The sequence below is a fragment of the Clarias gariepinus genome, chromosome 14, assembly GCF_024256425.1.
Source record: "Clarias gariepinus isolate MV-2021 ecotype Netherlands chromosome 14, CGAR_prim_01v2, whole genome shotgun sequence".
Taxonomy (NCBI): domain Eukaryota; kingdom Metazoa; phylum Chordata; class Actinopteri; order Siluriformes; family Clariidae; genus Clarias; species Clarias gariepinus.
Window position 1 is genome coordinate 7,978,574 of NC_071113.1, and position 27,106 is coordinate 8,005,679.

The following is a 27,106-nucleotide window of genomic DNA, read 5'->3' on the forward strand; positions in this document are numbered from 1 at the left end:
GGACCCTGTTTTCCCTCACAACAATGAAACGCTGATAAAGTTTCTCCAGGAAGGGTCTAGACATTTCATTAGAGTCCAGAATTGACCTGGAGTAAACTTCTCTTGAGAGACCTGAAAACCCAGCCTGAGACAGCTTGAGAGGTTTTGCAAAGAGGAAAGGGAGAAAATCCTCAAATCAGACATGCCCAGGTCATGGCACAGTAACCAAGACTGAAAGCGGCAACCTTTGCCAAGACAGCTTTAACAAACAACTGAAAAATGGTCAGAATATTTGCACTTGTGATCTTCCAGGATTTTTTTTTTTTTAAATAAACTTTAAAAAATGAAAAACTTGCTTTAGCTTTTTCTGTTATTTCATCTTTTGTAAATTGTTGTAAATTTACCATCAAGCAACACATGAACCATACAGGAACATTAATTTAAATGAGTTACAGTACGAGAACTTTACATTAGCAAATGCACTACCAGTCAAAAGTTTGGACACACCTTCTAATTTCTGTGTCTTTCCTGATTTTTTTACATTGTATAACGATTCTGAAGGCGTCCAAATTATGCAATAATCTCTGTTGAACTGTTGATATTGAGATGTGTCTGCTACCTATGTTCCAGAAAGCCTTCATAATGGCTCTATCTGAGGTGCTGGTGATTTCTGAGGCTGGTAACTCAAAATGAATTTCTCCTCTGCGGCAGAGGTACGTTTTGATCTCATCATGTGCTTGACAATAACTGTTCGTGCACAAACGATTCCAGAACACCTGACCTTCAAGTCTTAAAATAACAACTGCTGCTCTTGTTGTTGTTACTAAATTTCCCCAAACCGTATGTGTTATATCACAGTTTTGAAAAAAATTAGTAAAAATCCAGTATGGGAGAATGTATATTTGTCCTGTGCTTGGTGAGTTTCCCACGGGTACTCTGTTTTCCTGCCACAATCCAAAGACATGCAGGTTTAGCTAGTTGGTGTTTCCAAATTGCCTGTAGTACTGTATGTGTGTGCATGCTTGTGTACTCTGCCTGGGATAGACTCCAGCAACCCTATACAGAATAAACCATCTAGTGAATGAACAAATGTTTATGTACACTATATGAATATTACAAAATCCTACACTAATATAAAGATTTTTTAAGACTGTAAAACACAATTGCTCTTTTGAGAAACGGCTATTTGGCCTTGGCACCGCAGTAATACAGGCAATGTTTCTTTACAGTTCTTCACAGGACACCACAAACGTTCATTCATACATGGTTGAGGGTTAACTCACCTTAATCACTCCACCTTCTGGCATGTTTTAAGGAGAAGGGAGGAAATCTGAGAACTTGGAAGAAAACAAGGGAAAACATGCACAGAAACTCTCAAGTCATGCTGTCAGACAGCAATGCTACCGATCGTTCTTCCGACCATTAAAATGACAAAAGTGGTTCTTAAGGCATACTTGAGGACTACATTTACCGACACGTATACACCAAAAAAAAGGATGTCATAGGTAAAAATAAAAGGCTGATTTGACTAAAAATTTAGCAGCATTTGTGTGTAGTAATTTCAATTAACAGTGTAGACCTTTTTTTATTTGAAAGTACTAAAAAAAGTAGTAGTTGGTAGTTAGTAAAATTAAGGTGTTCTATTTAGGCTTCTGTAATATTTTAAGATGAAAAAGATGAGTAAAAAAATAACTTCAGATTTTAAAATCATGACTGTGCAACACAATATGTCAGCGTGCATGTTTTTAGCCTTTATCCACATTTCACATGTACATGCTGAATCCTCAGATGTGGAAATAATCTTTGTCTGGAAAAAATTAATTAATCATGTATGCTGATGTGTAAGGCTTTCTCCAGGAGTTTCCAGGCTTTCTCCAAGTCTGTTATCCTCGTAATATCAGGTTAATATTTTCTGCATTCATAAGGTAATGTTTCCTTACCACTTACACAATGTACTTTTTTTTAAATAAAGGAAAAATCTTACAAAAGGTATACATCTACAAACAAAAATGCTTGTTTTCTGTCTTTCTGCGGCTTTTGGCGAGGAGTCGCCCCAGTGAACCATCTGCACATACAAGCTTGGCACAGGTTGTATGCCGGATGCCCTTCCTGATACAGCCCTCCCATTTTATCCAGGCTTGGGACTGGCACTGCATCCAGTGGCTGGGGTTTGGGCACTGGGTGGGAATTAAACCTGGGCGAATCACCTACCACTGAGCCACCAATGCCCTCTGCAATCTAAAAGGTTGTAGTTAATATATTTTTTCATTTCACAATTATTCATTATGTTCCTATGAATTTGTTTAAAAACAAAAACAGAAATTCCCTAAATATTAGCTTATAATATGTTGTTACATCTTTTGAATAATTATTGCAAGTTTTAATACAATTTTCAGTTGGTTGTGGGGGAAAATCCATTTTTTTCCATTATAGAAATATTTTAATTATCTGGACTTAAGCAGGACTTATGGAAAAGAAAATGAAGCCTGTATTCCAGTGCTAAACTAAGGACAGCAATCCAGACTTGAAGAATACTAGGGTTCTGTGTAATACACTGTACTGTATGCTTTATGGCCCTTTAGATAGTTTAAAGAGCTGCAACTAAACATAATACCGGACTGAATGCTAGTGCTCAGGAGTGCTACAAACACCTAAAACCAATGATATCTGGATGGAGATTTTCAGGATTCTGTGACTGAATGTGAGAAGATTCAGAAGCTTGTGGTGTCCAATACTAAGTTAGAGGACAGAGCGACAGAGCTCTGTGAGGCATGCAAGAATTGTAACCTGAAAAGCAAGGTACTTCAGAAAAGCCTAGGAGTACTTCAGAGTAAAAAATGTACTATTTTAAATAATATGAGCAGCATATGAGATAATTGATTAAGGATAGGAAATATCCACACACTGTAGTTTGATGCTCATGAATATCTGCTTGGAGCCAAAGTGGTGAGAGCAATGATGGCTGGTTATGATATTAGATGGAAGGCTGAAATCACAGTTTACTTACACTAACTTGCAATAAAACTGTTTGGAGTAATATTTATGAAGAATTATGAAAGTTAAGTGATGGCATAATAAAAATGATGTGAGACCCCTATTACACACACACACACGCACATGCACATGCACAGAGAGAGAGAGATTTCCAGTTCTTGTTAAGCTGTAACCATTTTGTTAGGGTCAAAATATCTATAAATAATAATAAAAATATATATTCGTCTTTGTTTTTTATGTACTTTTATTAGAAATATGTGCTTAGGCAGTTCCTATACTTTTAGTTTTTCTCCCAAAGGCGTTTTTGATGATTGTTTGCATAACCATACTGCAAATAAAGAGGGTAACTCAGCATCTCATGATTTTGTCAATCATCACATCTTACCAACATTCTGGTTTAAATTGAGACAGAAAAACTCAGAAATCATAGAACTTAAATAACAACAGTAATGAACACTAACCAAGGAACAGCTGAGCCAAAATAACAAAACAGGAAGTGCTGTAAGATAACTCTGCACTCCAGAATGCTGGAAAACAGTCGAATCGATATACTAAGTTGTGCCAAGTGTGTAAGAAGGGGTGAACAACCTAGCGTTAAACAATTCCCTGTAACAGAAGCATGAACAGACTGATATGAGGACATTGCATATTTATGATTCATGGTGAGTTACTTTTAACCATACTGGCAACCATACAGTACTGTATTTGGTCTTTGCTAAATCATGAATGAACTGTGATTGACCACATTTTTGGAAAGCTGGGTTAAATTCCCCTTGCCACACCCAAGCCTGGTTACTTCCAGACATGTTGAATCAAGAATTCATTTGACTAGAACCTGTCTGACAAAGTGAAGCACACTTTACATCATGCTGCAATCTAAAGAAGTTCAAGAACAGATGAGAAAGAAAGAAATTGACATGTATCAGTCTGGAATGAGATACAAAGCCATTACTAAGGAAATGTCACAGTGAAATCCATTTTCCAGAAATGAAAAAACTTGGAACAGTGGTGAACCTCCCCAGTGGTTGGCCTACCAACAATTACTCCAAGAGCACAAAGACTCATCTAGGAGCTCATAAAAGAACAACAACGTAAAAACTGCAGGCATCACTTCCCTCAGTTAAGGTCAGTGTTCATGATTCAAAAATAAGAAAGAGACTCGGTGCAAAAATGGCATCCATGAGAGAGTTCCAAGGCAAGAGCCAATGTTTACCCCCCAAAAACATCTTGATTTATAAGACTTTTGGGTAAATGATCTGTGGACTCCTGAGATGAAAGCTGAACATTTTGGAAGGTGTGTGTCCAATAACCTAAAACTTACTAATACTGTACAGCTACTGATAAAAAGAACATCAAGGACTAAATTACACGACTAAATTAGGAAAAAAATCAGGAAAAAAACAACAAAATTGCGGTTTTGGAGTTGATTAGTCCGGACGTAAATCCATTTGAGATGCTGTGGCAGGACCTTAAACATGCCATTCATGCTCAAAAACACTCCAGTGTGTTAAAAACAATTAAAACAATTCTGCGTAGGCTAATATTCCTCCAAAGTGACACAATTTATTCACAGTTTTTGCAAACACTCGATTGGAGTTGTTCTGCCAAGGGTGGCCAAACCAGTTCCTAGGCTTAGGGGCAATTACTTTTTCACATAGTGCCAGGCATGTTTGGGCAGCTTTTTTCCCCTCAATAAATGAAATCATCAAATAAAAACTGTGTTTTTGTGTACTTGGGTTATCTTTGCGTTGTATTAAAATTAGTTTTATGATCTGAATCATTTCAGTGCATTTTTTCTAATTAAAAAGAAACAATATTTTTTTTCCTAGAAAATACTTTTTTTTCACAGCACTGTATATTTAGTTTGCTTTTTTTTTTAAAAAAAAACAGAATAGGCCCATTGTAAATGTAACATTAGGCACAGAAGCTTAAATCTGTTTTCCATCATGTGTGTGTTTAAGGAATGTAAGTAAGAGCTGGAGGCTCACAAACTCCTCCAGGTGGAGAATTTTGAGATAAAGAAGACGATGATACAAATAGAGGTAAACACTTCTTAGGAATGACTGATATTGTGAACTATCTCTCCGTCTCTGTCCATGGCTGTCTCTCTCTCTCTCTCTAATCTCTCTCTGTCTTTTTGTGTTTGTGAATGTGTGCATGCTTATTTTTGTGGACATCGTCAATTTTTCCACAAAACAAAACATTTTACAGTATACTTAAACGTGATCAGTCAGTTAAAAGCTTAAACATTTGCATTTGTTCTCTTGTCAGGTTTCCAGCAGCTGGTTCCCCTTCGAAGTCTGCCCTAATAGTTCAACTGGCTTGAGTGTCAGTCTGAAGAAGAGAATTAAAGCAATGGTGGTGGTGATAGTGAAACAGAACGGCCCTTTGAAGACACAGGAAGGGCTTCAGGCAGTGATGATCATGATGAAGGTGATCCTGGTGATGATGTGAAGGAGGTGTCCTTCTTGTCCTCAAGTGAAAGATGAAATTAAATCGATTGAGAAAGACATTGGGTCAAATGATGATGATGATGAGAAAGAGGAAAAAGAGGTGAAGGAGCCAGCTGGTTTTTGTCCTCAAGAGAAAACAAAATGGATTGAGGAAGAAGTTGGGTCAGAAGCAGAAGTTTCAGGGATGGCAACACATGGCAGCTATTCTTCAACAGCAGCAATCCCTATCACCTACTCCACTTCTCCATGAGGTCATTTCTTTACAGTGTACAATCCAGATCCAGAGCCTGTCCTGGGAACATTGGATCGGAAGAAGGAATACACCCATGGATAGGACAGCACGTGCTCACTCACACACACACACACACACGCACACACAAACCTAGGGTTAATTTAGAATAGACAATCCATATACTTGCATATTTTTTGAGGGTTGGATGCACCGGGAGATGAAAAGGAGAAAAGCCAGGCAGAACATGCTCCACACAGACAGCAACTTACTGTAAGCTTAGGATCAAGGTGTTCATCTACACCACATTGTATTATTAGCTTAACATTCATGCAACAATCATAAATTACTGGCAGCATACGGGCGAATCCTGTTCAAGAGTCAAATGGTATAGACAATTGTCCAAAGAAAAATGTACTAGTTGTTAAGATTTGTAGCTACAGCAAACCTGTCCATGGAAACAGTGCAGGAGTTACAACCTACAAAATCTAAAACACACACACACATCCCTCAAGCAACACTTGTTGCGCCATAAACTGATCCAAAGTTCAGCATGTTGCACAATCATTCTTTAATTACTCATAGAATTATATGTTCCTGAGCTGTTTTAAAAACAAATATAAAGTTTGACATTATATATATTTATATAAAAAATGTCAATGATAATTCTATAAGTAGCTTGACCATATGTAACTTTGGAACAAAAAGAGAGGAATTGTTCTACTAACCATTGTAAAATAAGCAAAAGACTGGTGAGAGATGAGGGCTGTATTTTAAATGATTAGTGTGCTCTTGTAACTTTGTTAGACCTTGACTGGAAATGGCATGGGGCAGAACAAAAAGAAACCGCTAAAGAAATGTGCTGGCACAATTGATCATTGGGCAACAGAATTGATGATCATAATAAAACCCTCTGATTTGTAATGTGTGTCACTGGGTGTGTCATAATGTATGAGTTTTTGTTTTGGAAAGATTTTATTATGAACTGGTGGCATTGAGGCCTGTAAGAAAGCATTGTGCAAGTACAATGTAGTTGTAATTGCCTATACATGTTGTTTTGTGTTCATACAGTATATTTAGTAAAATGTGAACTCCATTTGACTCTATATTGTATATATCCATCGATCTTTCTTTCCGTTTACCTCAAATGTTGCATATAGGTTTTGTTTTTTTATACTTTAAAAGCTAGCTATTATTGATGGAAGATTTTTAGTTATACTATATTCACATTTAAAAAAAAGAAGGCAGTGACAGCATGGTGGTGTAGTGCATAGTGTCACATCTCCAAGATCCCTGGTTCATTCGTAGGCCTGAGTTACTGCCTATAAGGCATTTACTTGTTGTCCCAGAGGGTTTCCTCTGTGTTCCCTGGTTTCATCCCACCGCACAAAAACATGTTGGTAGTTGGCTTGGTTAGACTCTAGGTGTGGTTGGTGTCTTGTGATGTACTGGTGTCCCATTCAGGGTGTATTACACCTCATGCCAAGTACTGCCTCAACCCATAAACAGCTTATTCAAGATGCATGACTTTACATTAAATTCACTGACAAGAAAAGGTACAGCTTATTATATAAAATATATTAAATACTAAATTATAAAAAATTCAACTCAACTCAACTTATTTATTCATAATAGTCAAAAAAAAGGCTACCATAGCATAAATCAATAGATTCACACTACTATCAAAAATTGTACTACAACTGTAAGTGGACCATTTTTTTATACTTTATTATAACATACTAAAAGGTACCCACAGCTCCGCCCACATGTTACCAGTTCCTATGAATGAAGTGTGCAGTCAACTCGCTTCCGCTCCTCCCTGTTTCAGCACATATATTATTACCTCACAGTAGAATGTATGAGGTGATGATGACACTGGTAAACTCAGTGACACTGCCTACTGTTACACAGTGAGGGACGTCTACTATACCGGCTACCTGCTACAATGGCCACCCAAAACACTGGCCACCAGTGGAAGGCCACACAGAATTTCTGTTTAAATGTGTAGATATTTATTGGAATTTTAGGAGTAGCATATTCTAATAGAATATTAGATAGCTCCATTAAAAAATGCTCACGGTACATAATTAACAAAATTAATGGAACAGTGCCCAAACTTGTGGGTCTTCGCATGTACAAAAAATGTAGCAAAAAATGATAGGTAGGATAATTTGACAGAACAATGGTTAGTACACTAGTACGGAGCCCCTCTGATAAAATTGGAGGAAAAAAAATTCTGTGGCCACGACTTACTAAGGCATGGGAACAAGATGCTATGTTGTGCCCACAATTAACTAAGGCATGGAAATTACATGCTTTGTCATGGCCATGACTTACTAAGGAGTGGGAATGAGATACTGTAGTATGTTGTGGCCACGACTTACTAACGCATGGGAACGAAATAGTATGTTGTAGCCATGACTTATTAAGATGGGAAAACAAGAGATGGTATGTGTGGAAACGAGAGATGGTACATTGTGGACATGACTTAAGAAAGCGTGGTAATGTGATCATTCATGTCCCGGATGTGAGCGAATGATTGTTGTTTTGGAGTTATGATGTGTTTCAATGAGTAAATAAAGGTAAGCATCCATCTATACTAACATTAGTCTACACTAACATCCGTAGTTTACGAAAGGCTAAATGCTATGAGGTTATTAAGTTGTGGCCACAACATAGTATCTCGTGGCAATGCATTATATATATATTTTTTCCCACACCTCATTGAGCAGTGGCCACAACGTAATATCTCATTCCCACATCTTAGTAAGTCATGGCCACAACATACTACCTCATTCCCACATATTAGTAAGCCACTGTGCTGCCCGTACAGTAGCTATGACAGTTGAATTATTTGGCCGGGGGGCGGGGAATGCTGACGTCAGAAGTAGGTATTTGAACGTTCTAATTGGCGCGAGACCTAAAAAAAATTGCGCGAGACGTGGGAGGTTAATTGACTTGTTAATAAATATTTTTTCCCCCGAAATACCTCAGATCAAATAGCAGAAAAATGTTTATTATTAAAAAAAAAAAAAAGCTGTAGACAGATATATATGTGAGGATGTCGGAAAGGTTTCTCTGTAAACGAGTGAATTGCGGGGGACAAATAAATAAATAAATAAATAAAAATGGCGCAGATAAGCGCGAGCCTGGAAGGTGGGCTTGACGGTGCGCGCGCGCGCTCGTGAAAGCCGAGCTGTGTGCCTGTTTCCCTGCATTCCTATGATGTGACACCTCAAAGCCTCTCAGTCTGCTTTCAGACTTTGCTCACAGTGCGGGCAGTGTGCTCTCTCCTCACTGTGCTCTCCGGTCATTTCAGCGCGCGTGTGTGCTTGAGATCACTTCGCGCAACTCTGTAGTCAAGGAGAGTCGAGCTTTAGGAGTTGAAAAGTTTTTGAGGTGAGTGCCGCGACATGCACGTGCATGCTGAACACTGGGCTGTTATGATAAATACGTGTTTGTTTGTATCATTTATAAAAACGCTTTAGATGAAAGAGACCTTGTGTTCGTTGCACGATAGTGCTGTTTTTGTTTGTTTGCACGCTTTTCCAGTGAGACTTAGAAACATCATTTGGCTTCCACTGGGTTTGTACGTTATGTTTGTGTTCTGTGTTGTTGCATCCTATTGAGTTTTTTTTTATTTTTATTTTTTTTAAAGATTATTCGTGCATACTGTTGCTCTGTTCAGATGAACGGACCGTGCAGATGTGATGCTCCATTAGATTTACCGCTCAGGGATTCCCAAAGCTCCCCAATCCATGCGAATTATTTACCTTTAAGTACACCACCATTACTAATAAATGCTAAAACGTTATTAATGCATGCCACGTTTCAGATGACATCTTTACTTTTGCATATTTATTACAATTTAAATACAAAAACTATGTTGACATTACTGCATAGCACCACTGAATATGTTTGGATGTAACCACCAATGAACCCCAAGGGGTCAGTGAACTGTAGGGTTATTAGACCCTGGCTTCATTTAAATCATTTACAGATGTCTGCATACTGCAGGTCTTAATTTTGCTGTCTAAGCTTTAAAAATATAAAATTTCTGTATAGAATCTGATATAGAAGATTGGACAGTAGACGAATTGCATGGTGCAAGTCTGCAGTGTATGGACCACTGGGAATGCATTTTTAAGCCATTTTCCTACGTTACACTTGGTGAAATCAGAGTTTCAGTGGTGCTTCTAGAATTCGGCTGCTGATCTGCTCCGTTCTTGGTTTTGGTGGCATCATGGAAAATTTGATCAAATGGAATTGGATTGGCTTGTCTCAGGCTGTATTGTTTGAGACCTTTAATGAACCTTTTGGATATGGGTCAAGCCGTTGTCGCTCGTGTTTAAAAAAAAAAATATATATATATATTTTTTTTAATGGAAGTAAAAAAAATTTAAATGCAGCAATGAAGTTGGCTTTCTTGACATGTTCGTAAGGAGTTTTCACCAAAACACAACCATGTCCATTTTCATTTGGATTTGACTTTTATGCAGAAGTGCTGAAAAATATTTTATATCCCTGTTACTCTGATAGTTTGGAGTTCAGCAGCTAAAAGAGTGAGCATGCAAACACACCTGTTGTCACCTGTCAATTCCTATTCAATAAAACAAGTGTGTTATTTATTTATTTATTTGCGCCAAGATTACTTTGTTCTCTTCTATTATTGTCATACTTATGCGTTTGTATGTGGGAAACTTGAACACGCCTACGCTCATGTGGCAAAACTGGTAGCTCAGAGTTATCAGGCCAACACATGACACACCCACAGCCATAAAGTCAGTTAGAGGATTGTCTCAAAGAAAATATGTTACAGATAAGTGTATGGACGAGGTAATCTCTACATACACAATTATGATTCAGATTTCAATCTGAAATTCATGTGTAGAATTTGTAATATATTATGATTGTCTGTAGTTACCTGCTTTAATTAATGTATGTTTTATTATCTAGACTCATATAATCATACAAGTTTCGATTGTTTTACTGTCAGTTGTTTGTCTTCAGTTGGTAGCGCAGATTTTTTCCGCCTGCATTTGATGTAAGCCCATTTAGTCATGGATGAAACTAGCTCTATTTCTTTAGCCTGTGTGGCCTCTTGCCTCCTGGCCTGCACCCAGTTGTGTGTTTTGTGGCTGTGTGAGCTAGTGGGTGTGCGTGATTGAGGAGGATTGGGAGGAGGGGGGGAAATTCCCGTAATTCCCCAAACTTCCATGCCCGATCACGCAGCTTCACACCCTCCCTCAGCGCCAGTCTGGAAACACTTGAAACAGGTTGTCGATGATGAGTGTAGGCATTTTTTTGAGAAAAGATTTGAATCCGGATTAATTCCTCATCCATTACAATTGGCTTCAAATGTTACGCTGTGAATTTCCTTGGAGAGTTTTCTTCATAGCAAGTCTGTTAACTTTGATCAGTTAGCAGAAAAAGCAGTCGCTAATTGAATGATCTGTTCCTGTTTGAGATCTGATATGTGAGCTTTTACATGTTAACAGTTTTATTGTGCTCCTAATCTCATTCGGGAATCAACCTCAGACGTCGCAGCTTACTTTTGTCTCCATGCCAGGTTTAGTGTGTCACGTGAATTTCTGTTAATTATGAATGTATCTTGCAAGACTGAAGGTGTGTCTTTGTTCTTCTCTGCCGGTAAACTTTAAGATGCTGGACAAAGCACAACCGGTATGTTTTACTTATTGCAATAGTCGCTCTTTCCTGAAAAAAACAAAACAAAAACAAAACATGAGGGCGAAATGTGTTTTCTGTTTTGCGTATTGTTCCAGCAAAGCTTAACCATAGAGACGTTTCAGTTAGACAGATTTTGATCTGTGTGGCTTGGCTGTATAGTAATTGTGGCATTTTCCATCTTGGTGTCAATGCATTTTCCTTCTGGACCCTCTTGGCCTCCCTGTCCTACCCTCACGATCTGAATTGGATGACTTTGACTCTGAACTTTGAAAGAAGGCTCCATGCTGCTATTAGCTCAGAGATTTATAGCCATGAGCATGCGTATGTGGGTGTGTGAACTATAGTGGTGGATCTTGACTGACCGAACAAACCCAAAATCAATAGAACTAATCCCCCTCCCTTCTTTTTGTAGTCAGTTTGGGCTGCCCCCAGCAAGGCCTCACATTCCAGAGGCCCACACATTTTTAAAGTGTGATTTTATTTTTCCTGATGCTCCCTCCAGGGCTGAGAATTTTCTTTGGCCAACTGTGATTTCCTCTGAGAAGGCTATTTCTCAAGTACACTGAGAATAAGATGAGAATCTTACCTGATCCAATATAAAATATGAATAAATTTTAGTGAGCGTCCAGCTCGTTTTATTGGGGGGTGGGGGGTACATTTAATTACATTTAATTTAATGGTATACTTACTTATTTGTTTTCTCCCATATCTCTCCTAGCTTTTGCAGGTCATGAGATCTTGAAAGAAGACCTCCCTTGAAAGAAGATCTTGGAGAGAAGACTGGGTCGAGCATTGTGCAACCTGGGAGTGCCGCTCCTTATTTTGGAACTCGGTTCTTCTTCCGCTTCCAGCTGAAGTGACCCTTTGGAATCAAAACAGGTTTTTAAAAAAAAAAAAAGTTTTTTTTTTTAAATTCTACTATCTGGCTTTGACAGCCAAAATCTGTGATTGTGGGTCTTGTGATATGAGGGTTTGTGTAGAGGAACAGGTGGGAATTGGACTTCCTTGCATCTCTGTTTCTCCGGAGAAGGCTCTGGGAGTCAGAATGGAGGCAAGGAACTCGTTGACGAAATACAGAAATCCGATGTTACCTTTGGGTTATGAGACTCATGAGAGGAGAAACTCCGAGCCGCTGATCCCTTGTTCAAGCTTACATCGTCTATGTCCAGCAGAGGACCGCCGTGACACTGAATCATCTAAACGGATAGGTGAACAGAACTGTGGTTCAAAAAGATCTTTGGACACCAGATCGAAGAGCTTGGAAAGCCTGGACTATGTACACAAAGACTGCTGTTGCAGCACGGCTTCATGCCGCCGGGTGGAGAGATTGTGTTGCAGCCAGCAGTGTAGCACATGTGGGCCAGTGGAAACAGACGGGTGCTGCCAAGAGGCCACTTTTCAAACTGGAGGCTGGGAAACAGGGTTTCCGAGGAGAACAGAGGGGTTTTCTTCTGCCGCAACGCAGCTTTCTGGAGACTCGCCAAGCCTGGGTGAAGAGAGGCTCGACACCAGGAGAATCAGCTTACCGACGCCGTTCGTGTTGCGCTTTCACTGCACGTGCGCCTATGGTGCAGGGCTTGAAGCAGGAACGCAGGACCGGGTGAGTTTAAATTCGGTCCGTTGCCACAGCGGTGTCTTCTCGAGTCTAGAGAGACTCAACAAGAGGTCTAAAGTCAGGTGCTTGAGGATGCCCTGCCAGGCTTCCGCAACATCAAAGCCTTCCTTGGCTCACCAAAACAGCAATGGCCAGGCTGCAGCTTCCGAAAGTGACGTCGCTCATAGGAAGGAGCGGTCCACCGTGCTGGTCCGTAGGTACCTGAAAAACAACCAGAAGGTCTTGAAGAAGGTGTGCACCGGCACCAGAGCGATCTTGAGGACCGGTCACATATCTGACCGAGCATGGGAGGCTGCTTTTAGAAAAAGATGTCGCCTGAGAAAGGCCTGTAACTTTATAGACACGGAATACAACAGAGTGCTCCAAGCCATCCAGCTGCAGGTCTCCAGAGCTCTTCTCTCATATTCAGGGGTCAGACTGAAACAGGTAAGATTGTTTTTTTTGCTCTGCGTGGTATAGCTTTATGCACGATAAATGCTTGCTTTGGATGTTATGAGATGCATAACTAGACTTCCCACACAGTTTTTTCCTAATTCCAAGTTTGAATTCATTATAAGCATGAAATCCACTTATGTACATATAGTAATCAATAAGTGGAGTGATTTGAGGTGCCAATGCTACAGGTTAATAAGGTAGGTCTTTCTTTTTGTACAAACGCAACATTATAGATCACAGTCAGTCACCAGCAGTTAAATGTCAGAATTTCATACATGTACTGTATGTCGGCTAGAAACGGAAACCTTCTGGTTTTGAACAGAGAATGAAGTGCTTTTGAGGAATGTGGTTTTAAAATAACAATGTGTTAATGTTTTATGTGTTTCCGCTGTAGTGAATTTGGTTTGCAAGGTCTATTAAGGAACTCAACCTGTATATTGTAATGATGCACAAATTGACTAATTAGTAAGGAAGACTTCCAGAGACTTTTGGCATTATGCATTTGTCTTGTGGGCCGAGCTGTCATAAATTTTTAAGGTTTTAAAAGATACGGTGTTCTCAAATGTAAAGAAAAACCCAAGAATTTTTTTACAGTAAGTGTTCCTATTTCTGCAGCTACAGTTTAAGAGATGACGTTATAGACACTTTTTATTCAACATTCTGGAAAAAAAAACAGTCATACTTCTGCAGTGTATGGTTATGGACATGCCGATGATTCTATACTAGAAAAAGTTGTTTCTACTTGTTGTGCCTTGCCTCAAGTTTTACCTTGGGTCCTAACATCTAATGTACAGGGATTACTAACTTGATTGACTCATCAGTTTGGAGTTGAGTCATTTCATGTACATTTGCAGTGGAACAAAGTCTGTTCAACACTATGAGAACATTGTTCCCATGGTATGTGTCAAGGCTTGTGTTGCATCCTGGATGGCTGTTTTCAATTGATTTTATTCCCTCAATAACTGCATTATGAAGTGTTTTAAACCACTGACTTCTTTTTTTTTTCCAACATACTGTCTCCATGGTTGGCAGAACTGAATAATATGAGGATCAGGCAGGGATTTTGTGGATCCAGTGCCAAAGGAAAAACAGTGTCTAGGTTGCTCCTTAATATGACAAAGGATTGATATGTTTGCAATTCTCTAAAAAGTTCCAAGGCCATTAATGCATGATTTACATTTTTAGGTGCATAAAAGGTTTTGCTGGATCATGAGGATTTATAATCAGGCCAGCAAATTTAGCAGTAGGTCAGAGTCATGAGCAGGGCCCGGGCTTTGACCTTGCATAATCTGCTGCTTGTTATGCTTAAGATCATTACAGGCAGTTTTACTGGTCAGGACATTGGAGCCCCTTGTTTAAGTTCCTGCTGTGGCACCGCACTAGTTAAACACATTAGATTTTTATTGCTCCTCTGTGGTACCAGACTTTGGCATATTTTACTACTAAGCTCATTTTTTTCCCTTGTAACAAGAACAATGAATAGGTTATCTAAATTGTGTTTTAGAAATTGAATGATCGTTCCCATATGTAACAGTAAGTTGGGTTAAAATCAAACACATGCTTTGTTTGCAAAAGTCCAGAAAGGCATGGGTTCATATCTTTTCTCATACATATTCCAAGAACATAACTATTTAAATTAATTGTTGATATTTTATTTATTGATTCATTTATTTGGTGTAAATATCACTGAGCTGATTTAAGGGTTTAAGCTTCTTGTTGCAGTAAGTGTTCGTAACTGTGCAAAACGCTCAGCCGGGGGAGACATGGGAGGTGGGGAGCAGCAAAAGAAAAAGAGAGCTGCTCTGTTCCACCAGGCCAATCCGAAGCCTCCAGAGACTTTGAGGTTCAATAGTGAAGGTGCACACAAGCCAGCATTCTTTCCATGTGAGTTAGGGTGGTTGTATTGAGCACAAGCTCTGGTGTTTCCACGCCAGAATAATTCACATAATTTAATGGGCTGCCGAATTATCCGGGCCGCTTTTTCCATAATGTGGGTCTTTGTGTGTTCTTTGTTGACACAATTCAGCCTCTTGCAAAAAAAAAAAAAAAAAGCAAGTCACCTTTCAACCGGAGAATAAATCTGAGCCGCAGTGTTGCTTATGTGGCCTGTTTTATGTTATGTGCTTTTTAATTATGAGCTTGTTTGCTTTTCCTGCTTAGAAAGAAGGATAAATATTGTTTCCCCTAACCCAACCTAGTTGTGGCGTTATCTTAGCTTTTATTAGGTGATTTAATTGGTGAGAGTACGTCAGGTCGGTCTCTCTCTCGCTCTCACACACACACTCTTCAGTTAGTGAACACCTGGCCTTTAATGAAATCCTACAGACCTCCTTCCAATTAACCTGAGAAACATCCTTTCATTTGACCATAAGTGTTTGCCAAGTCCACACCACGGTTTGCTCTCAGTAATTGACTTGGCCGTCAGCAGATGTTTGCCCACCCCTAACCTCCCTCCTCTCAGTCGCTGTGTTAACGGGAAGTCCTTTGAGAAGCGTATGCTAATTGTCCCTCTCGTAAACTATACATAAGTGAGGAAGTACAGAGTTCAGGCCTAGACCTCTTCTACCCTTGGATGTCCCTGCTGCATTTTTCAGTGGAGCACAGAGCAAGACTCTTGGGGATTTTATGTAATTTTTTTTTTTCTCTCTCTCTGGTCGTCTCAGCAGGGCTACATGAACTTGAACAAGTCAAGGCAACTCGCTGGCAGACCTTACACCTCACATTCATCGACTGGATTGTAGCTACTGTCTTGCGTCATTGTCAAGTGAAAAACTGACGAATGGAGACTGTTTGAGAAAATGAGTGCAGTGCAGTAGAGTGCAACAGTACAGGAAGATAAATACAGCCTGACGAAGCAGTGGTATGTGATTGCCTGATTAGTGAAGGCGGTGACACAGTTCTCCAAACAGGTAATGACTTATGACGGGCGTGATAAGAGTTTTTATCATCGTCAGCAGACGCTGGTGGTGATGTTAGCGGGAGAATTCGACGCTAGGCATGTTTTCAGTGCAGTGATAAACTAAGTTTAATAGTGGAAGGCCATGCACATCTTGCTCAAGCTATAATCCAGGTTTTGAGCTTCTCACTAATGGGCTTTCCAACAATCTTGAATATAAAACCATAAAAAATGTGTTAATATTTAAGAACGTTATTGCTGTATAGCTGTATATATTCTTTAAGTAAATGGAAACTACCGATCGATGTTAAGACTAAGCCTCTTTAGGATATTTACAGTACATGTCAAAACAAAGTCATGAGTTTTGTTCTCAGTTAAATTTGATAACCTTTTCCGCTAGTAAAAAAGAAATAATTAGAAATGTGTAATCGTATTTTCCTAAAATACATGACCTCCAACATGCCACATCGACACGTCTGTGCAGATGTCCAGGCAACGCCTCTCGATCTCCCCATGCACTAATACAGTAGAATAGGGGGGTGGGGCAGTTGATTTTTGGCTAGCTCTCGTGTCTTGTCATGAACGTGAACTCCTGGGATACTAAACAAACAGCATGTTTGTAGGTCTTTTTTTTTTTTTTTTTTTTTTTGCTTTCTAATTGTACTGTCCAGTTTGACCCGGAACAAAGAGGATGGGTTTAGGGAGGTTTGTTTTTCCCTAGCTACAGTCACCTCTGGTTTGCTCATTAGGAATAAATTTAAACCGTGTACACACACACACACAAAACCAGTCAAAAGTTTGGACATGCGTTCTAATTCTATGGTCTTTTTTGGTTTAAAAATAAATAAATAAATAAATAAATTCTAGAAATTGAACCCAAACTTGTGTCCAAACCCTTGACTGGTACTATATGTATATATACAACTCTGTTTTATACAGTAATCGTGTGTGTATATAAATAAAAATGTGTTGAATTTGCTTTGTAGCTACAGTCGTCTGCAAAATCACAACATACCGTATGTGTGTGTGCAGTATTTTTTTGGGGTTGGTGTATTGCAAAAATGCAGCAGGGTGGTCAGGGTCACGTTTTTTCCAGTTGCAAGTTGTGTGTTTCAATGCATTTGTGTAAATTGAAATGGAAACCTAGATGATGACTCAAAAAAACAAAAGAACACTTCAAAGCGCTTTCATTTTGAATTGGCCTCCACTGAATTGCAGTAGACTTGGAATTTTCATGATCTATTCTGTTCCTGTAACTTTTGGTCTGTCTGAACAATGCTAGATCTTCTTTGTAATTAAATGACTGTATTTTTTTTGTGTGTGTGTGTATTTATGTAATCTGTGACACGATATGCCCCTTTAACGTTCCTTACCGTACAAGCAGATTTAAATCCCACATTATGGTATAGTTTGAAATTCAGACTTGCCAGACATGGGCCACATCACATCCTGTACCTCGTACAGGAAGTGACGCTTTCTGATAAGACTGAGCTCACTCTCACTAGTGCACGCAACTGTCATTGCGACCTCGTGCCAAACACAATAAGGACAGGACGGGGGCACCACGGGGACTCCAATATCGGCAAGAGTGTATGCTTTGTCTCTCTTGATCTTATCTACTCTATAACCTTGTGCTTACATGCAGAGCCTACTACTGAGACCAACAATCTCACATACTGACTCTGTACACCTCTGTAACTGCTATTTCTTCTTTACTGACCCAATCTTGGTAGGGGAGTACCTGATGTCGATCACACAGGTGTTAGTCAGCTGAGTAGTAAAATCAGGCATGTTGTGGGCATGGAAACAAAAGTAAACTATACACGATAGGGGTAATCCAAGACCAAGTTTAGAAACTTGTGATATACTGTGTAATGATGCCAGTGATATGTAATGTAATTATATCATTATCACTAAAATGCGCAGGGTCTTCAAGTCAAACTAGGACTGAAATTTCTAATGAATGAAGGCGTGAACCCTATAGACATCTGCAGAGTAAATCACAGTACACTAATAAAACTCTTAGCTGCAGTAAAAAAAAAATATCAATAAAAAATTAAGGTGCAACTGTTTTAAAGAAGTAATTTCAATGAGTCCTGATCTCACTGCCATAAGTGCATTAGTGTGGCTGGGGATTAGATAGAGAATTAATGATAGTTTTTACTCTCTTAACTGTGTTCTGTTATTCTGTGAAATCAAAAGTGACTTGACCGACCCTCATATTTAGAAATGAATAGAAACTAGAAATATAAAGCTGTTTTAACTTTTTTTTTTTTTTTTGGAAAATGTTACTGTTCTTTCTTCTGAAGTTTCTTCCTCCTTACTTCCATCCTAGGGAGTTTTTCTTGATGCAGTCACCTTTGGCCTGCATAGTGATGTACAGTATACAGTATGTAAGAAATATGATTTCAAGGTAAAATGGAAACATGTATAAATGCTAAAATGATAATTTTTTTATGTCAACGTGTATAAATGCTATTGTTTTTTTTTTCTTCTTTTTTTTAAAATGTTATCATTTAAAATAAGAAATTTAATTTTAGCATTTATAACAGTTTCCATACTTCAATGCATCAACGTTCTCAAACTGCTGATGCTAGGTTAAGTTTGTTTTTCTTTTAGCTGCTCCCATTAAGAGCCACCACACAGGTTGATTACTCACTCACTCACACACAGGCAGAGGCACACATTCACACGCTCACTTACACACTACAGGCAATTTGGGATTGCCAGTTAGCCTAATCTGCGTGTCTTTGGCCTGTGGGAGGAAACTGCAGTACCCTGAGGAGACCCACTCTTTGCACACAGACCTGAGGCGGGAACTGAACCCAGACCCTAGAGGTGCGAGGCCACAGTGCCGTCTACTGCTGATGTCGGACTTGTACAATGAAACTCAATTCTTTTGAATAGTGTCAGGTTAAACGCACTTCTGGAAAGGGAAGAAATCCTGGATTATGCCTCTGATTGAGTGATAAGTTGATAAGAGTAATATGAAATAACAAAGCATAGGGAAATGGATCAAAAAGGTAGAAGACTACTTAAAAACAGGTGTGCTCCAGCACTTTGGGAAAAGCCTTCTGGAGCCAAACAACTGGTTTTTATTTAAGCATTTGAGCTGCTGTTAAGGTTTTTTTTTTCTTGCAGGCATTAACGAGTGTTTATTTGGTAGAACACTAATGGGAAGAGCAGACTCAGATGTCTCCTTAAAAGGCTGCTTTCAATAATCGGTAAATAGGAAGGCATTGTTTGTACAGACTTTCAGATGCCTTGTGTGGCCGAGGGCGCTCTGTATAACAGAGAACATGAATATAAGGATGATGAAATAAAAAAAAAAAAAAAAAAACTAGACAAGCAAGTTTATTAACCTGTACCTGTTATTATTTATCATGCACGAGGTGAGAAGCTAGGTAATCTCGGAGAGCCTCAGAGTAGTCGTCTTGCTCCACTTGAGGTGGTTTGGGCGCCTTACAAGGATGCATCCTGGTTGGGCTACTGTCAAGAGCCGGACTTAGACCCCAGGGGAAACCAAAGATCTGATTAGATCTTACATGTGGCTTGTGATTTTCTGGGGATCCAACCAAGGTAATCAACAAACAGCATAATGGTGCATGTCTGAGCACCTCCTTGTTAAGAAAGCCCTTAATAGGATTTAACATATCAGTTTATGATAACATGATTTAACATCAATATTTATGATAAACATCAGTTTAATCTGAAGTGACTTTTTGCATGCTAGAACAGCACAAAGTTTTCATAATGAACAGAGAATGGAAAACCGGATTGCCAAGGATCATGCAGTCGTGGTCATGGGAGTGTACCATCCTGCAGGTTTGTTGCTTTAAACCTAGTCTAGTACACCTGGATTCGATATTCAGACACTTCTCCAGATGTTGATTGCCTCGATCAGGTATGTTTGAGATCTGTTTTCTGTTTCACGACCATTAGGAGCAGGCTAAAACCTCTCCTTTCGTGACATGTGAAAAGCATTTTGGCACAGTGAAGCAGTTTTTGTGTAGCCTTAAGTGGATTATCTGCATCGTAATGGCATATATCTTCATCCCTCCTGTTCCGTACAGCTACCCGAGGCCTTAATAATTAGCCGATGGAGTGAATCAAGTATGTTAGTTTAAGGGGCAGAACAGAAGTATGCAGAGCGGGGGCTTCTTGCAATAGCTGTTTAAAATCAACAGCTCTTCAGACACTGTGTTGTCTTTAATGAGCATTGTTGTGCAGGGTGGTGAACGTCGAGGAATGTGCCTAGCCGGCTGCTTTTCACAAACTCTTTTTGGAAAGAATAACTTCTCAAACAGCCAAAGCAAAAGCAGGGAGTCTTTCGAACGCTACAGAGCTGTTTCCATAAACGTGATGCTACCATGTGGGATTATGGAATGTCCTGATTTGTTTATTGGCCTTGCAGTCATCTAAATGCGCTTCAGACCCTCTTTAATAGATTCTAGCCGCAGATTGCTAATAGACTGAGGTAGAAATGCATCGCAGTGAAGGAAACTATGTTTTTCTGCCTTTGATATTTCAATGTTTGAGCGTGGCATGTGAACATGATTATGTCTTGGATCCTGGGAAAGTGGAAAAGGTTCAGGTCAACATCCCTGCTGAACTCTCCTGAGGGATGGAGCATTCCCAGAAGTAATCTGTCTGGGACGTGAATTTGTGTGCGTGTTCATGTGTCATGGAAAGCAAACAGCTTCGAGGTTACAGAAGTTTACGCTGTATAGTGTCGCCAGGCTCAGTAAAAAATGAGCAGTTTGACTAATTTGGATGAACAGGTTGACATTTAGCACACATCAATAGACATATGTTTCTTAAAGATCTTCTCTTATGTGATACTTTTAGTGTTGCTGACCACCAGATGAACACAGCTGACTGTTGGGTTGATCTGGTGGAATTTTAAAGAGGGGGAAAAAAAAAGCAAGCAACAACAAAAATGAATATTCCTAATTTCTTTCACCAATGGAACATTGTTGCGTAATGTTTGAGGGGCATTCAAGGCAAACCAGGAAATTTCTTGTAAAAAGAACAAACACCCAAAACTGGTGAGACTCTTACCCACAGTGAAACATTTGAATGGTGCAAACGTTTTAAAGAAGGCTGTATGTTCGTGAATGATGATCCCGGCCGAGGAGGCCACTTCAGTCGTTCCCATGAACATTTAGTGAGTGGAATGCCTGATCCTTGAAAATTGACAGATAACTTATCACCAACTTGCGGAAGAGGGGAATTGTACACACAATCATTTACAAACATCACTTGCGTATTACTGGGAAGCCGGCTTGACAGACGTGAAACAGACAGTCCGGCGTACTGAGAAAACTTTCTACCTAGTGAAACACTGGGATAAGTGGATTAGTAAAGCAGGAGGTTGTATAGAGAATTAAAGGTAGCTTTTATAATTTTCTTACAAGTATGTTTTGTTATCCTGCACAATTACAGATTTAGCAAAAAAAATTTTACGTTTACGTTTCCTCACAAGAAAATGAATCATTACTCCAAAACTCATGGGTGTGGGCCTCCGCGCTCACCCTATCATCCGGAGATCGCTGGTTTGAACCCCGGGTGATGCTGTTTTCCTCTCACAGCCGGAGGCACAGAGAGAGCTGATTGGCCGAGCTCTCTCAGGGGGGAGGGATGAGAGGTACTTGCGCTCCCACATTAATCATGGCTCTACAGCCAATCAGGGGCGTCTGTGAGCTCGCGCACGCGGAAGGAGCGGCTAGCGCTTTCCTCAGAGTGTGTTACTCCGCCTCTAATGGTGCGTAAGCAAGCAGTTCGAGAAGATGCAGTCGGCTGACGTCACGCGGTTCGGAGGAAACACGGGATAATCTTCGCCCTCCCGACTGAGTGGTAGTAGTAGCCTTAATGTGGGAGCCCCCTAGCGACAGGGAGGAATTGGCTACGACTAATATTGGGGAGAAAATTGGAACCCAAATTTTTTTTGGAACAAAAAAACAAAACAAAAAAAGCTTGCGGGTGAATCACGATGAACCGCACTTACGGCCTCCGCGTGAAACCATATTTGGTGTTCCCAAATTGCCAGTAGTGTATAACTGGGTGTGAGTGTACCCCATTCAGGTTTAGATAGAAATTAGTAAATGGATGTTTGAACGTTGGCCAATGGTTACTACTGTAACTCTGATATTTCTGCCCATGTGTGTTGAAGCAGTAAAAAAAAAAAAAGGAAATTTTTTTATGTAGTAAATACATAAAGCTTAAATTTAAATTTTATATAAATACATAAAGCTTAAATTTTGCAACAGGAATGAGCATTATTATATATTAAATACATTAATATCTTTTAATGTTCTCTTGATGTTTGAACCATTGTTTGTTAAAGTGCAGTGCAGCTGATATTGAGTATAATGCAAATGCACTGTCTGTCCTCAAGTTTGTGGACAACTGACCATCAAACTCGTGTCTACTTCTACCTCTAACTGTTGCAGTTCAAAGTGCACTTTATTTCATAATTGTATAAAATGGCTTTGTCTGCTGTAGCAGTAAGATTAAACTTCACTGGAATGAAAGGGCCCAAATCTTACATCATGACGGTGCCTTTATGCACAGTTTGAGGTCCAGAAAGACATCACCTTTTTAATGAATTTGAGTGCTGACTGTGCAGCAGGCCTTCTGGCTTGACATCAGTGCCTCACTTTACTAATTCCCTTGTTGCTGAATGAGAACAAATCCCCATACAAAACCTTGTGCTAAGCATTCCAGATGAGTGGAGGTCATTATAACAGAGGGTGACCATGTGACCATGGGTATGTGTGTTAATGCCCATGGTCTTGGAATGGGTGTGACACTAGGGTATTTATATGTATGTATGTGTCTATAGTACCAGTCGAAAGTTTGGACACATTTTTTCCCTATTTTCCTTATTATTTAACATTGTACATTTAATACTGAAGCCATCCAAACTATAAAATAACATGGATATGTTTAGTAGTAAACAAAATTGTTAAACAACTCGAAATAGGTTTGTAGATTATCCAAACTAGAAACATTTAGCTTTGTTGACAGCTTGGCACACTATTCGCATCCTCTCATTTACCTCTGAATTTATAGATCTGCCTTTTCAATAGTTTATTTGTGATATTTCTTGCCTTCTTAATGTGTTTCAGATCATCAGTTGTCTTTTACGTAGTCATTAGCCCTATAAGTGCTACTAAAACTACTGTACAAATCTATATTATGGCAAGAAACACTCGGCTAAAGAAAAGACAGTCCATGATTACTTGAAGGACAGTTCATTCGAAAAATCTCAAGAACTTTAAATGTTTAAAGTTAACCCAAGTGTAGTCACCAAAACCAAAAAACCAACACTATGATAAAACTGACTCTCAGAAGGACCATCCTGTCCCATGAATGAAGGACTGAGGGCTACCTCTGCTACAGAGGATAGGTTTATTAGAATGAGCAGCCTAGAAGTATAGATTTATAGCACCTCAGATTAGAGTTCACATAAAAACTTCTTGGAGTTCAAGCAGCAGACATATTTCAACATCCACTGTTCAGAGGAGATCCACTGTGTGAGTCAGGCATTCATGGCTGAATTGTGGCAAAGAAACCATTACTTGGGGGGAAAAACAACAAGCAGACAAGACTTGCTCGGGCCAAGAAACACAAGAGATGAACATTAGATCAGTGGAAAATTGTGCTTTTGGTCTGATTAGTCCAAATTTTAGATTTTTGGTTCTAACTGTTGTCTTTGTTAGATGTAGAGGACATGTTAGATGACAATGGACAATAAACCCAAACACACTTTTTTTTTTTTTTTCTTCCTAATTTAGTTGTTTCCAATTCCGCTTGCATGCGCTTACAGACGCTCCTAATTGGCTGTAGAACCGTGATGTGGGATTAAGCCCTCTAAGAGAGCTCGGCCAATCAGCTCTTTCTAGGCCTCCAGCTGGGAGAGGTTACAGGATCACCCGGGAATCAAAGTCGCGATCTCCGGATGATGGGGCGGATACATTTACCACTGCCCCGCTCGGAGGCCCAACCACACTTCTAGGTTATGTAGGAGCTATTCGTCCAAAAAGGAGAGCTATGGAAGACCACATCAGATGACCTGGTCTCCACAATCACCCGATTTAAATTCAGTTAAGATGGTTTGAAAAAAAAAAGACAACATAATTCCACATTTTCGTCATAATTTTAGTTCTCAGTATTATTATGTAATGTTGAAAACAATAAAAATAAAGAAAAAAAACTTTGAAATAAAGAGTTTAAGGTTGTTGGTCCAGCCTTCAAACTCCCCAGATCTCAGTCTGACTGACTACAATCTATTATCACACACAAGAAGTAGGGCCCTTGATCAGGGGTTGGAGAGTGATTTGGAATCCAGCCTTGTGTTAGGAACTAGTTCAGCTTTTGGCCGTAAATAAAAGCACACGGACAGTTTAGATGCGTTTCGGAATGACTTGGAAGCAATTATTAAGGAGTCAAAGTGTTGTATAAGGTGACACAATGTTATTAGATGTGTTTTCTTGCTGAAAGTGCTTCTGTGACTAGTTTTTAGTCTGTTTTTCGGACGACAGCTGCTCTCTTTTTAGTATGGTGGACTGTAGTGACCTACTATCCCCCATGCTTAGATCAACAGTGAATGTAATTCAGTTATTAGAGCATCCGGCCCACGGCGTGATGCATATGGTTAGATACCCCAGTTGTGCTACTGTCCATTATAACTGACCAAGCAATCTGATTGTGCCTCTTGTTCAATCAGATTAATTGGTCGGAACTAAGTGTTGTCTAATCATTGTAATACAACTACTTGTTTGTCCTGCATATCCTTGACCATACAAGGAAGATATATGAACAGACATTAAAAAAGCCAACACAACAAGCGCTATGTCCTACCAGAATATGACAGCATTATATGTTACTTCTGATTCAATCATACGTTAATGAATATTTTGGCGTCTTAGATTATTTTCACCTGACTTGGAGTTAACATAATGGCGAGAACTGTATATGGCTTACATAATGGCTCTGAATGCTGCTCAGTTCTGCCCTCTTGTGATCACATGGGCAAATGCATTATCCTGTCCCACTTCAAAAAGCTTCTCAGGAATGTTTGGTATTCCAAATATGTGATCTGTCTACACAGTTGGACGTTTTCCAGATTCCTTTGGCTTGAAGGAGGTCAAGGATATCCGGTGTCTAGTGTTTCACAACAATGTCTTCTTCTGGTGCATCAAGAATAATGAATGATGCATGATCTTTTTAATGTTAAGAATCTGTGTCGCAGAATGACATGTAATAGATAGCCATGTTTAAATTCCATAAAAGATGACCATATTGTAAAGTATATGGCTTGGTTACTGTGGTGTCGGCACTATTATATTAATTTTGAGCTCAAATTCATGTTCTCCCCATGTGGGGTACCTTCAGGTTCTTGGGTTTACTCCCACTGTCCAAAAAACATGCAGCTCAGCTGAGTGGACTGGCTATGTCAGATTCCACCCTTGAATTTTCTCACCTTGTTCCCAAGGATAGGCTAGGGGTCTACAGTGACCCTAAAGCTTATATTAGTATTTATAATTAATATTTTAATTCATACGGTGTCTTTGTCAAATATGGGAGAAGCAGACAGCTGTACAACACAGACGAAAAGAACTCACAGAATGACCGAATGGTGTATGAGGAATAAGAGATTAATATTATGTACTGATGCAATGCAAAAAGCTTTCTAGTGTAAACCTTTTGTGTAGGAACCAAAATTATAAGATTGCCCTCTGTGAGAGGGAGAAATGCAATTCTTTTTCTGATTTTTAAAAAAAAAGGAAAAACAACTTGCAGGAAGCTGTCATTAAGCTGCTTTAGAACGGCATGATGCTCATCCTGGAAGCCTTTTCCTGCATGTAACAGGGTTAGTTACCATACTGCTGAATAGCATGATGTTTAATGATTGGCACATGTGCAGTATAATATGTCTATAATGTGATTTTAATGACCGTAGATGTTGATACTTGATACTCTTAAAAACAATACAGCCTTTGAAGATCTTATCTGTATCTGTACATCCTTTCTTGCTGTTTTGTGCTGTAATTTGAAGCCTTGATACATTATGTACTGTATGTGCTATATTCCATATGTTCATATACAGTAAATTGCACTTAGCTGAGCATAATAAAAGAAAGGTTGGTTTAAAAGAATGTAGTTGTGTGTGTTTGTGCAGTATGTAAGGTATACATGTATGTGTATAGATTTGACAATTCCAATGCAGTGTAAGGGTGGAGTACTATCTATTATAACCACATTATGTGATAAATGCTGTCGAGTTGACATTCTCAAAATACTAATGATACTTTTTCGATGAATAAGCGGCATGTGTTTTCGTTATATATGAACACTTTCAGTGCAACTTATGTTATCACTTCATATGAATGTGCTTGTAGCTCTTCTCCCAGCATCGTTATATTTGCTGATATATTTGTTGTGAGGAGTCCGTATAAGGTAGGCATCGTTATTAGGAATAGTTTATACTGTAGTGTGTGTGGGTGTGGGTAGGGGATCTGTTCTCTTTAAAATACAGTTAGCGCTGCTGTCATGAGGTTTCTTGTCTTGTACTACTTTGGAGATTTACATAGTCTTTCCTAGAACAAAAGTTAAAATGTCATTAGGGTACACGTGGATTTTAATGCCAATGGGCTCTTTTCTATGCTTGGTAAAAAGATTGTGATCAGAGGGAACAACTCACTTTAAAGTACTCTGTATTTGGCTTTCCTCCATTCGAGGTATTGAAGGTGCAAGGGACACTGTGCTGTCCCCTCCTCTCTTTTCCCCCCAAAAACAATACTTGCAATACT

At 39.3% G+C, this 27,106-nt stretch overlaps 1 protein-coding gene across 4 annotated transcripts in view; it reads left to right on the forward strand.

The window, feature by feature from the left end:
* Positions 1-8,852: 8,852 nt before the first annotated feature.
* plce1 (phospholipase C, epsilon 1) overlaps positions 8,853-27,106 on the forward strand; it is an 82,451-nt gene continuing 64,197 nt past the window's right edge. Inside the window, exons 1-2 of one of the 4 annotated variants that reach the window (XM_053511201.1) lie at positions 8,853-9,054; positions 12,062-13,384. In XM_053511201.1, the coding sequence (XP_053367176.1) occupies positions 12,308-13,384 (1,077 nt within the window). In that variant the 5' untranslated portion in view covers positions 8,853-9,054; positions 12,062-12,307. Of the gene's footprint in view, positions 9,055-12,061; positions 13,385-16,056; positions 16,303-27,106 lie in introns of those variants that run through there. The other 3 variants (XM_053511202.1, XM_053511204.1, XM_053511206.1) reach the window with 3 other exon arrangements.